Below are 13,880 nucleotides of genomic sequence, written 5' to 3' on the forward strand. Positions count from 1 at the left end.
TCCGTTAATTTACTCCTATTATCTGTGGGGTAAACACGTCGATAACCCATGGATAATAAGATGAATATGCCACGTGACGACTGTCATAATAACCCATGCCATTCCATTAAGACTTATGGGAAAAATCACGGATAATAGGAAGAATAGGGCCACGGATAATAGAAGTTTTCACGGACCCTGCAGCTGCCACAGATAATAGGGGTATGGATGAGAGTTGTGTATCTTATTGTATTGTACATATACACTGACGTGTTAGGGCTGAGGTAGAAAAAAACTGATAAAATGGGGATATCTCACAATACTGAAAAGATATGTGAACTATTTGACAATTATACATTTTTTTAGTGCCATATTATTATGGAACAGACAAAATCCGAGACTTTAATGTGCCTGGAAGCCTAATAGATTTCCCAGAACTCTGCTACCTCAGGGATACGACGATCCTGGAAAAACCGGGACCGGTGGCAACCCAAAATGCAATCCTGTACTTCTTGATTTACTCAGGAAAACCTCATTCAGTCTCATGGGACTTGTTTCACTATCTTGGTGCAATAAAGATGTAAGTTGTTAAATAACGACGTATTTATTGTTATGACACCATCCGGAATGAAGTCCTCTTAGACGAGATAATTAATAAAGTGCTGAGGAAGAAAAATAGACAATGTATTGTTTGTTGCTTTATGGATTTTATGACATTAATTTCACTGGCTCAAATGGAAATTAATCTCTAAATGCCTGTTTTACCATGATGACCTTTTCCATTTGATATGTTTTTAGTATCTGATACAACTACTTGCTGTGCATTCGCCTTAAGTTTCAACATTATTTCCATATACTAAGTTGTGATGATTCTCATTGTCATACAGATAGTGTTTAATGACAAAGTTGTTCAATAATATATGGAAACTTGTTTCCTTACTGTGTTACAGAAAACCTGATGCTTCACAAGGAGACTACAGTTTACAAGGAGACCCAGTGCGGGTTAGGCAAGGTGAAGGCTTTCAAAGAGACCAAGGCAGAGCTAGGCAAGGCGAAGGCTTTCAAGGTGACCAAGGCCGGGCTAGGCAAGAAGGCTTTCAAGGAGACCAAGGTCGAGTCGGCCAAGGGGAAGGTTTCCAAGGAGACCAAGGCCGATCTAGGCAAGAAGGTTTCCAAGGAGACCAAGGCCGATCTAGGCAAGAAGGTTTCCAAGGAGACCAAGGCCGGGCTAGGCAAGAAGGTTTCCAAGGAGACCAAGGCCGATCTAGGCAAGGGGACGTATTTCAAGGAGATGCAGGCAGGAGTAGACAAGGGGAGGGCCTACAGGGGGATGGTGCCGAACGGGGTCGGCACCAAAACCGGGAGCGCCGCTCCTCTCGTGCGAGGCAGGGGGAGTCCGGGGAGGTGTCTGGTGGGGAGGCGCAGGGAGGTAGGGCTCATCGGAGCCGTAACCTGCAGAGGCAGCCATCCTCTGCATCTGATCACCACCACAGCGGGGGCAGCAGTGGTGGAGGGGAGGCAGAACGTGGGTCTAAGCGGGGATCTCATCGCGACTCCACTGGGGTGCAAAGGCAGGGTTCGGCGCGTGGGCAGGAGGCCACAGGAACCCGTTCAGAGCAGCGGGGTCGAGGTGTCGGGGCGGCCGCTACCACCGCCCCCGCCTCCGCCGAAGGCCAGGAGAAGAGGTCTCGGCCTAAAAGCGTCCACGGCACGTCCACCCGGGGTTCGGCAGCCCCGCCAAAAGTAACGATGTGCCCCCTTTGCAACACCTCGGCCCTGAACCTGAACTCGGCTGATCCACCCAACTACAGCAGCTGCACGGAGTGCCGAGCCACGGTGTGCAAGCAGTGCGGATTCAATCCCAACCCACACCTGTCACAGGTACACGGGGAAGCGGGCTGACGCATGGGGCTGTATACGCGTGTGTGTGTGTGATGCAACACAGGTACACATACATGCAATCACATGGAGAGATATAATGCCAGAGCTCCACACACACACCCACACAACCACAAAGGGACCTCACAGCAATGAGCCAATGTAAATGAATATTGGTCTCCCAGGTACAAATATTCAGTGGATATTTGTGCTCCCAGGGAAACTAACATTTGTTCCCCTTGAGAGGGTTCGGGCAAGGTCAGACTCCATTGGTTAAAACGAAAATAAGGCTCCGTTGGGTCGATTTGAGCGAACAAATGGTATGGGAATGTTGTTGGGTAGAACACTGTAAAACTCTTGCCTTTTAAAAGCAATCGCTGTCAGTAGAACATTTTAAATGTATCAGCAAGGAAAGTTTTTTTTTTATCAAACGTTTAAAAAGGGCTCCTGGTACCGCTGAGATCGCGGATTTGAATTTTAGCCAACCATGATTTAGTGGGAGAGTTGATGATCTCAGCCTGCCCACCAATGAATACGAATAAAATATTAAATTTGGTTGCTCAATTAATTACCTTTTTCAAATCTCGAGTATAGAGAGTTTTATACCATGTGACAAACGCTCTGTTTAGTGATATAACGATGTCGTGCCGAGTATGGAACAGAGGCCTATTAAAGGAGAACACGAGCAGGATGGAGTGAGTTTAGAAAGTTGTGGAATAATGAAAAAGAGCATCCCTTTGAGTCTGAAGAAGAACAATTTCAATTGGTGCACATTGCCAGCGATGACACGGAACGGACACTGACAAAGGCTATGGAACAAAAGCTGAAAAGTGAACAAAGAAGCACGGAGAGAGACGCGTCCCTTGGAATTGAGATCGATAATTGAATGCATAGTTTCAGGGAACACAGACAAATCGAGGATGTCACGTTGACTTCAAAAGTAACTGGGCCTACGCAGCGCTCATCGCTAGACATGTGATGGACGAGACTGGTAATGAAATAGCAGCCAAATGAGGGAATGCAGACACGGAGTGAAGTGGATTGTAGCAATTCTGGACCATGAGGCAACGTGATGGCTTGAAAAGGCCTTCATGCAGCAGTGGATAGACAGTGGCTGATGACGACGATAAATAAAAAAGATGAGGACCGTGTCTGCATCTGCGTGTCTACCATTGTTCGGTTCATCCATACAAAAGAGATCATGAATGTCAATGGATTCTCACCTAGTTAAGTAAATTAACTTTGAACTGAATGTAGAGTTCACCTTCGTATTTAAATTCTGTAAATTATAGCATGTACGTGGGTCTGCAGGGATGTGCTGTATTTTTAATGGAATGTTTGGCAGATTTTGGGTGAAAATACTGACCAAATGGTTTGATCAGATATAGAATTATCTCACCCGCTTTATTGGAAACCCAATTTAATTTCGGCACACCCGAGAACATAATAGACCAATTATGTTTCTTAGCGATTTCCCCCCTCCCTTATTTGCTGATATAATACACGCTTCAGACACGAGCTGATGAAAGTCCCCGCTTTTACAGCACCCATATTTGCGAGTTGAGGGTCCTGCAATGTGTCACCTCATGGCCATTTGGGGTTGCTTTGTAAAATTGAGCAGGATTGCATCAATTATGCCGCCTCAATCAACAATTCATCTGAAGGATAAACATACAAAACCATCCCCATCAACAGCCTTGTTACAGATATGTATGTTGTATATATAAAGAGTATAGAGTTATCGTGTCTTTACGGCTCTGAATACATTTGGAAGGTCATCAACTAGTGGTGGAAACACCGCTAATCTATGGCGGGGTCGAGTCTCCCCATAGGACAGCCGCTGTTTACTCCCATCAAAGTGGTTTTCATGAATGCATTTATAGGCTCGATGTATGTACATTTGTACAGAAAGCTATGCTCTCCCAGCGTTCCATCGATTTATACTGTATCAATTTAACAAGTAGTGCTGTGGATAGACTCGCCCACACCATAGCCGTTTGGAATTTCCATCGTTCGACCCGGGGCTACCAGCGGAGATTACCACTGGCCAATACTCGTTTGTGCACGAAGACAATATGCCCGTGTAGTGTGTACATTTCCCGTTCGGTACACGATCGCTTTACCATGAGCAGCACCTTGTGCTTCGATCAACTTGTCCAGATGGCACCTTGGTTGGAACACTTTGACGCACGCACTTGGAGGTTACCAGTCCGGGTGTCGGCACCCATCATCATTCTGAGATAGATAAAATGAGGAATTATCCCGTGCAGAAACTGACCACTGCCAGAGGATTGTGAAAATTCCACATTCCTATGACCGGAATGTTGAATTTTCCAAATTTATATGATCGTCATCACAATCCATTGGCAGATAGCCCCGTAGGTGTCCACTGCACATTTCGTAATTTGTTTCCACTTTCCTCTGTCTTGTGCCAATACGCTCTAATAGTGCCACATCTTTCTGTCACCAATCTCTTATGTTGTCCTGTCAGAGGAATGTGGAATTTCCACCACTGGTCCAGAGTCACCAGAGGTGATTGAAACCGCTTTCCGCGCTCGTTCGCACGTGAAGACAAGTAGGCAGCGTTAACGGTTGCGTGTGTCGCCGCTCTCCCTGCGCGCAGGTCGAGTGGCTGTGCCTCAACTGCCAGATGCAGAGGGCTCTCGGAGCGAAGCCGACCGCTGCCCGCGAACCTCCGCCGCACGCTCTGGTCCAGCCCAGCGCCGTCCCCGAGTCGCGCAAACAGCCGAGCGAGACGGACGCCCACGCGCAGCACCGGCCCCAGTCCCAGCCGCAACCCCAGCCACAACCCCAGCCCCAGCACCAGCCACAACACCAGCCCCAGCCACAACCCCAGCCTCAGCACCAGCCACAACCCCAGCCGCAGCACCACAGCATCGCTCAGCAAAAGCGGCAGCCGCACGCCACTCCCGCGGATAAGCCGGCGACGGTCCCCGTCGTGAGCAGGGCTGACGTTGAGCCGCAGGTGGATTTGAAGGCTGCGCCATCACCCAGAAAGCAGCCGCTCGGCGCTCCGCCCGGCCCCGGGGTCCACGATGTGGCTCGGGAACTACCGCACGACCGTGCTCCTCAGCAAGTGCAGCAGCAACAGCAGCAACAACAGCAACAACAGCAGCAGTTGAATCAACAGCAGAAGCAGCAGCATCAACAGCAGCAGCAGGATAGGAAATCCTCCTTCTCCCCGCATCCTCCAGATCCGAGGCAGCCACCCGAAACCAAGGCAACGGCAGCACCATCGGCACCATCGGCACCATCGGCACCATCGTCGTCATCATCCGAAGCCGGTGTGGCGGGAAAGCTGTTCGGCTTTGGGGCCAATCTGTTCAGCCAGGCGACCACCATCATGGGCGCCGTCAACGCTCCGGGCTCTCAGCCCTCCAGCCGCCCGGGGTCCCAGCCGCCCAGCCGCGGGGGGTCCCAGCCACCCAGCCAGCAGGGCTCACCCCTGCGGAGGCCCGCGACACCTGCGGATCCCAGGCAGGTGGCGGCGGACGAAGCGCGTGGCGCTCATCCGGCTTCGGCAGCTGCTGCGGCGTTGGGTCAGCTATCGGACTTGCAGCAGAAACAGCAGCAGCAGAAACCGCAGCAGCAGCAGGCAGCGCCAGATGTTTCGGGGCAGCGGCTACAAGGCCGGAATACAGATGCGAGGGGCAGGGTGGATGAGATGGGGCGGCAGGGAGCGGTGGTTTCGGGTACGCCTGCCGCTGCTGCCACTGCTGCCGTGGTCGCTGCCCCTGCACCAGCCAAGCCCAAGGTCACGTGTCCTCTCTGCGGAGAGGAGCTCAACGTCGGCGGGCAGGAGCCGGCGAACTACAGCACCTGCACGGGGTGCCGAGCACAGGTCTGCAACCTCTGCGGCTTCAACCCCTGCCCGCATTTGCCAGAGGTGCGTAGAGGGCCATCGTGGTAATGAGGCTTGTGGAACAGTTGCATTGTAAACGTGTTTTTTATTCAAATGAGTGTGACTCTGTGGTCATCTGTGTTAGCAAACACGAGGACATTTCACATTTCTACTCAGAAGCATGTTTATCCAAGGGATAAGCATTGCTGACTTCCATAAAGTTGCTACTTTTAAACCAAGGCTTCTGACACTACTTATAATAGTCGCCAGATTTCATTCTGGCACCTTGTGATTATTTATTTTTTTGTTTATATTTTCTTTGTATGTATAATTTTATTATTTTACGAGTATTTTCACCCTCGTCTTTGTAAATATTTTTTTTTGTCTTATGTGAAGTGCTGATAAACATTTTTTGTTAATCAACCTGTTCACAGTGCAGTAACAATAATATTTAATCCGAGTTGACCGGATTGTTGCTTTACAAATACCTTCAATAATAAAGCCTGAAACAGGAAGACATCTTCACAATTCTGAATAATCGCCAGTGATGGAAATGGCACATTCCCATGGCCGGGGGTAGTCACTCCAAAGGACAATCTTTTGTGGATTGAATTTAATTGCTACCAGTGAAACAACACTTACTCTGTTGATCAATGAGCATTAAGTATCAATGTATGCGAGTAGCGTTTAAACATTAAATACCCTGGAATGGTTTCTTGTCACCGAATCTCATCGGCACAGTGTGGTCTATTAAATCAATGTCTGTTGAAAACCCACTGCCACTTGTTATGGGCAACATCTATTCACAAACGCTGTGGCCTAAAACAAGTTTCGCGGTAAAAAATGTAACTTGTGACATTCGGCAGGGACGTTTGCCAAAATCTCTGGATGAAAATTGTCTTTGCAGCTGGAGAGATGATAGTGTCATGGGATAGTGTTATGAGATAGTGTTATGAGATAGTGTTATGAGATAGTGTTATGAGATAGTGTTATGAGATAGTGTCATGGGATAGTGTTATGAGATAGTGTTATGAGATAGTGTCATGGGATAGTGTTATGAGATAGTGTTATGAGATAGTGTTATGAGATAGTGTCATGGGATAGTGTTATGAGATAGTGTTATGAGATAGTGTCATGGGATAGTGTTATGAGATAGTGTTATGAGATAGTGTTATGAGATAGTGTTATGGGATAGTGTTATGAGATAGTGTTATGGGATAGTGTTATGAGATAGTGTTATGAGATAGTGTTATGAGATAGTGTTATGAGATAGTGTTATGAGATAGTGTTATGAGATAGTGTTATGAGATAGTGTTATGAGATAGTGTTATGGGATAGTGTTATGGGATAGTGTTATGAGATAGTGTTATGAGATAGTGTTATGGGATAGTGTTATGAGATAGTGTTATGAGATAGTGTTATGAGATAGTGTTATGAGATAGTGTTATGAGATAGTGTTATGAGATAGTGTTATGAGATAGTGTTATGAGATAGTGTTATGAGATAGTGTTATGGGATAGTGTTATGGGCAAAAGGTCATTGTGGAACTTGTGGTTAACTATAAAGTTGTTGGGCTAACTCCAAAAAAGTCGTGCTTTTGACGTGTGTAGAGGCAGCCATGCATTTGACAGGAGGATTCATTTAATTAGCCGAGGCTGTGGCTGCGGATGGATTTCCTGTGGGCCCTGTCAGAGCGTTGCACGAGCACGTCTCAGAACCTGAGTAAAATTTTTGGACTTTGCAACTCTTACACTCACAATACCGTGCGACGAGTTGGCCTGTAGCCGCGTCTGCTGCACTAGCGGTATGCGCTGCCTGCTGCTGCACAACTTGTAGTCTATGCTTGTCTTTCCTTAGTTCAACAGAGAAGTGTGTAACCTCTTGAGTCCCTGCTGCTTTCTTCCTCCTTAGGCCCCACCTCTTCCTTGTTAGTTCCCTTCTTCTTGTGGCTTTGCACCTTTCCTTTTGAGGACGCGACCATTCTCTTTCTGGTTTAGGAGTGGTGGGGTTGTGGAAGGGTGGAGGAGGGGGGCTGCAGCCGTGGATAGGCATAGGTGGGGTCCGTAGGGGTGGGTAGGGTCATTGGGGGTAGGGGTGGGTGGGATCACCGGGGGTAGGGGCAGCTTCCAAGACCAAATCCCCGTTAGAACAGCGATGCGACGGGTGCGTCTTCACTTGTACCTGTTGTCAGCCATTGCACGGCATCCGGGGTGGTTAGCTGAGTGGAGTCCCCTTGTTCCACCTGCACACACGTGGATGTATTGTATTAGAAGGATGCAAGGGTGGACTCAAGATACATTTTACTAGAAACAAAAGCAGGTACAACAAGTTCACTACACAATTGTGCATGCGTAATCAGATTGACCCTTGCAAGATAGTGTGCAGTTGTCTTTGATTGAAATGTCATTACAATTAGCTCACAAGCTGGTGCTTCCTGGATGGTGCCTATTTACTCAGTGTGGTATGCATGGTGTGAAGCCTACGGCGGTTGTACTGTGGACAAACTGGCCTCGACTACAGGGAATGTGGAATTTACTCCACACGCTCAAGGTCTGCTCTTCGAAATCTGCACCTCAATTCTAAATTGAAGAGAGAGACGCTTTGCTTCCCTTGATATGCCAAAAGCTTCATTTGGAATGTGGTTATCGAACGTTTCCATGCCGCCCTTTTCTTAAAGGTTGCTGGTCATGTCGAGACTGATGTAATATTTGTCAACATAATGGGCTGCCTTGTTCGGTGTGGTGAGACAAGTGAGCATTTCAGGACAAGGTTCAGTCAATCGAATTGACAGACCAATAGGTGTGATGTCCGTGTTGTTTGCAAAACGATACAACTCGCCTTCATAAAGCGTCAAAACACAAAGGTCATTTCAACGTTCCGCAGTGTTATGGCAGGGCAATATAGTCCTGTAATCACGAGAGGGCTGGGCAAGGAACAGTACACATCTTACAGTGCTCGCCAGCCGAATACCCCAGACTCTTCCACCGTTTTCTCAGCGAGCACCTATCAAGGCTAGCGCGTCACACAAAATGATATGGTGGCAAGCACCACACATTGCGCAGCCACCTTTGTGTCCCCAGTACTTATGTTGACCCCATCACAGCAGGCACCCATTTTTGACTGAGCTAACCTCATGGAGGCCTATGTGAAGTTCTGTGATTTATTTCACGAACCAAAACTAATATATTGCTGCGCTAAGCTATGACACAGCCACACGCAAATACCCTCATTTAGCGCTATAGACTGTAGGAGCAGATGTTGTTACCAGCACTTATTTAGGTGGTCAGGTGTCTTCGAAATCAGAGCACTGAGCTGGCACGACTGATACCTGGGTTCGAATCCAGGCAGCTGCTTGTGATTAAAACGGCTTCTCACTCGATGGTGCCAGCCTGGTCACCAATGGAGGTACAACACAAAAACCATCGCATACAATGTGGTGCTGCACTGTGGTTTCCGTAAATCCCAGCTCTGAGATTTAAACTCAAACGTTTGTCCATCATGTGACGGATATTACTCTCAACGGCGGGGCAGGTGAGAAAGGGATCTGAGAAGTAGATCTGTTGCATCCACTTCCGTGGGCTGTTTTTTTTCTTCTTTACGGGAAGCATTGCATTGTTGTGCAAGAGTTCCGAATGGATTATCGCGTCTCCTGACACCGACAGCAAGATCGGTACGAAGTGGGGTTTGAGACGCGCGTTACAAAAACGGGTTCACATGGCACGTGTTGGGGTGGTGGTGTGGTCAGAACCCGCCATGCTCGGCCACCTTCGTCTCCCCAGTGCTGATGTTTACACATCGCACCAGATACTCATCTGTGGCTAAGTTGACCCTTGGCGAAGACGATAGAAGGGCAGGTTAAGATGCCTTTTTGCTCCTCGTGTGTGGTGATCAGGGATGGAATGTGGGAGGTTTTAAATCGAGTGCAGTGTGCACGGTCCACAAACCCTGGCTCTTAAATCAATGAGATTAGATTTATTGTTAATTATAGAGAGTGATCCATTAATAGATACCCCTCGAAAACAATAAGGAGAAATGACACCGTTATAGACTGTGTTATAGAGCATGGCCTCCTCAGATCTTACAGCCCTCGCACTGATTTTCTTAACGCCCTTAATTCTTATTCTCATTCTATCCGATGGCAAGGACTGTGGGTGCACGCTATGCGCGCAAGCCACGCGAGAATGCCTTTGGGAGGTGCCGTGACTAGGACTGTCGAGTCCACGCCGGCGAGCGGGCGTAGCGGTCGGTCGATCGCGGTGTGGTCCTTTGTTAGGTCCGTGTGGCCAGAGTCTCACCGTGGGTCCACGTTCTCCCTGACCCCGCGTCACAGAATTTGCGATGCGATTTGGTAATCGTTTACCTCTCACGGAATCGATGCCGGGCCCGCGTGTGTGAGCGCGGGAGCGGTGGTGTCGCGATTACGTGCACTGCGCTACGAACCTGGCAACCCAGGTTCGATTCCAGCTCGCGATCAACACCAGCGACGATTATCTGAGCTAGACCTGGGCCTCCCCTAGGTCGACTCGGCCTCAAATGAGTACCTGGTGCGATGTGTAAACATCGCCACTGGGGAGACAAAGGCGGCCGGGCGTGGTGCTGGACACCCACCCCGTTCTTGTGCCGTGCCGGCCTTCGTAGGTGCTCGCGAACTGCACTTGCCCCAACAGTCAGTTCCAGGCTATACGGGGGATCTTTGTCTTGTGGTAGATGCATGAATCCCCACCTATGTCCACCACCTTCCTTTTGTGTTTCTCTGGAAGATGCGGATATTCAATTGCCTGTTGAAAAGACAGAAAAGGAAATCGTCAGAAATCAGTGTGTTCGGAATACATGGAGGAGGATAACTTTAGCCAGAAAAGCCGAAGACTCGTTACCCTCGCAAACATATTCTACATTGTCCGGTGCTTTGCATGCGTGTGTGAAATCAGCGAAGACCCCAGAGAATGCCCACGCACACAATGGGTCACGGACACCATTTGCTCGACTGCCACCTCCAGGCCACCTCCGAGGCCATTTGGGCTGGGTTACAGATCCGCGTCGTCAACCACCCACAACCCACGACGCCACGCAGCCACAACAGGAACGAAACACGATCCACGCGAAGCAAAAACACATTCGAGTCGGCGGTGCTGCATCGGGAAAACTCGCTCCCAGCCGCAGCGCGCGCGCGAAGGCAGCCGGCGTGCATCCCGGTGTTCCGGCGGGGTCTGCTCCGTGCTCTCCGTTTGAAATCCGCGCTGTTGCTGCACGCCCAGAGCGAGGGGCGTTCATTTTAAAGGTCGGAGGGGGGGACCCGTGAGGAGCCCCCCCCCACCACCAGCTTGCCCCGGGGGAGCTCGCCACAGGGCGTCTGCGTGGATAAGAACCGGCGGCGGCGCGGGGTGGAAGTCTTTTGTGTCTGCCTCTGTGTTCTGACATTGACTCATCAAAGGTCCCCGTGCCTTTTTTTTATAATTCCATGAGCTGTGGCTACAATGTCGCCCTGCCCATTGTGCTGCTGCTGCTGTCCCCGCTTTATCTTTGCGCTCTCAGTGCGCGCAGTGAAAGGCGTCTTGATGTTTGGCGAGAAATGGCATTTAAATATACATGGCTCTGTACATTCCTAAAGGCGGTAGGTTGTATCTTACACACACACACACTCGGAGTGTGTGGCACCCAACACTCCTACAAAAACAAAGATCCCCCGTATAGCCTGTAACAGACTGTTGAGGCAAGTGCTTTTAGCGTGTACGCACGAGATGGGAATTGAACGCCACCACCCTCGTCTCCCCAGTGGCGATGTTCGCACACCGCACCAGGTACCCGTCGAAGGCCGAGTCTGTCTCGTGGAGGCCCAGGACCGGTACAGGTATTCGTCACCGATGTTGGCCATGGGCGGGAATCCTATTCGGGTTGCTGGGTTTGTAGTGCAGTGCGCTGACTACTGCGCCACCGCTCCCCACACTCGTACACGTGTGTGTTTGGACTCGAGCATCGGGTGTCATCATCTCCACACTCAAACGTGCAATGGAGTGGCGACCTTTTGTATTGGTCGTCTTAATCTTTTAGTGGTGTTCGTCCCACATTCGTATGGCAGAAGCCAACCTACGTGACTTTACCGAAACAACCAAAGAGTATGAATCCTTGCAGTCACGAAAGCTTCAAATCTAGAAGAAGCCAATGTCTCCATAGAATGTCCCCGTTGATCTCAACAAAGTGGTGTACAACTGCGATTTTCTATCTTGACTTGACGGAGGGTAGGCTGAGGGCTACGCATTCAGAACCTATTTTCTGGACTGCTTCTTAGGGGCACCACATTGTTGCCTTTGTTGGTGTGTCTCACGCCCTCCGCTCCATCTCCGTGTGGGCCGCCAACCCCACATTGCAGTGACGAGATTACAGGAAGGCGCCATTGGCAATGGCTCCTTTGTAAATGCGGCCCTGTGTGCAGAGAGGGAGAAGAGGCAGTCTTCCAGAGACAACGACAGAGGCTGGAAGAGAGACAGACAGAGGGACATGGAAGGATATCAACAATGAAACACTTACAGAGACATGGATATATACAGACTCGGAGACAGACGCAAAGAGAGACTTGGAGACATGCAGGTAAATGGACACATAGAGACACGGAGGTGAGGCGGACAGGGTCAATGACAGGGACATATTAAGAGACACAGAAGCTGACGTAGGGAGAAAAATATGGAGACGTTTTACAAACCTTGAGAGAAAATGGTGACACATTGAGAGATAAATACAAAAAGAGACTTGAAGCATGATAGACAGAGAGAGGGAGAGACACGCAAGCAGCAAGAGTCGTGGAGAGGGACACAGCGAGAGACCCTGGAGGTGACATACACGAGAATTATGGGGGGGGGGGGGGGGGGGAGCCATGTTGTCCGCTCACGCGGTGCACTGCACCATCTCATTGCGAGCGGAGAGTCGGCTTTGCTCCACGGCTTCCAGACCGTGGCCTGAGAAGATGTCGCACTCAGAAGATGTCGAGGGCCCATCGCAGGGAAACTCTCCCCCAGGCCCCCCCACCCCCCACCACTGCAGCGCGCCCCCGTGGCCACGCCCCGCACACCGATCCGAGCAGCGCACATTGTGATGAGGATTTGTGATGAGGATTGGTGACGAGGATTTCGGCAGCGTCCGCGAGTCGTTGGAGGCCGAGTTTGGCGCAGCGTGCCGCCGCATTCATTGACACGGCCAAAGGGTCTCCACGCTTGAGGACAAATGGAGCGACGCCCATCTCCGTCAGCGACCGCGCGTGGCTCTGGCAGGGCCCAGTCCTCCCTTCCCCGGCGATGACGATATTCTCCCCACAGGAGCGGGACTCGTTTTGCTGACCCCAGGTGTGCTGGGATTTGCGTTTGACCCACTTACAGGATTGCAGCCATGCGATCACGAGCCAGGCGCAGTGACAACGCCGTCACTCAGCTGGGTGGTTTTGAATATTAACGCCCGTGTGGAGTGCATCGTACGCGAGCAGACAACGTGTGTACCCAAAGCCGTCCCTAGGGTACCGCGAATCTGGGCGACTGCCCCGGGCCCCGAACTTTGGGGGGTGTCAGATGTAATACGTCTGATTTAGTTTGAACACAAAGGGTATAAGTTGCCCCGGGCCCCTATGGACGGCTCTGCACGTACCATCCATACTATCTGGGTTGTGACGGTGCGCGCACTGGGCTTGCAATCCAGAGGTCGCCGGTTCGATTTCCTGGTGCGGCAATTGAAACAAACGGTGCCAGTTTATTAAATACCCCACCCCCGCAGTACGAGTCGGTACAGCCACAGCCGGTCGGCAAGTCGCATGCGGTGGGGTAAAGTGTGGGCCCTCCCATCTCTTTTCAAAACATCTGGCCATCATGGAAGAGTCGGTAAAATGCCCTCACGGGGCACTCTGTAGAGCTCCCTGTCGTGGCTGCCCTTCCACAAGAAGTGGCGTGAGCAGAACATGACGAGGCCTTGTGACCCGAGTGATGTGTTCACAACGCCAAGGTAAAGGCGTCTCCACCATCAAACGAGCATGGGGCAGTTTTCACCTCTGCGTTTTCTGGCAGCCCTGCATGAGCCGAGGAAATTCCACATTCCCATGATATCGGTCAATTTTTACCACTGGACAACCAAGTGGCACTCGTTGTATAAACCCCACAGGATGAAGGGCCTAGTTGAAGGCCAT

The 13,880-nt window shown here is 50.2% G+C and overlaps 1 protein-coding gene across 1 annotated transcript in view; it reads left to right on the forward strand.

Moving 5' to 3' along the window:
* Window positions 1-2,496: 2,496 nt before the first annotated feature.
* The window catches only part of BSN (bassoon presynaptic cytomatrix protein), a 75,848-nt gene continuing 64,464 nt past the window's right edge, over window positions 2,497-13,880 (forward strand). Inside the window, exons 1-3 of the mRNA XM_078610377.1 lie at window positions 2,497-2,508; window positions 4,481-4,940; window positions 5,073-5,764. Coding sequence (XP_078466503.1) covers window positions 2,497-2,508; window positions 4,481-4,940; window positions 5,073-5,764 — 1,164 coding nt within the window. The remainder of the gene's footprint in view (window positions 2,509-4,480; window positions 4,941-5,072; window positions 5,765-13,880) is intronic.

The sequence above is a fragment of the Lampetra planeri genome, chromosome 34, assembly GCF_965212315.1.
Source record: "Lampetra planeri chromosome 34, kcLamPlan1.2.h2, whole genome shotgun sequence".
In the NCBI taxonomy this organism is placed as follows: domain Eukaryota; kingdom Metazoa; phylum Chordata; class Hyperoartia; order Petromyzontiformes; family Petromyzontidae; genus Lampetra; species Lampetra planeri.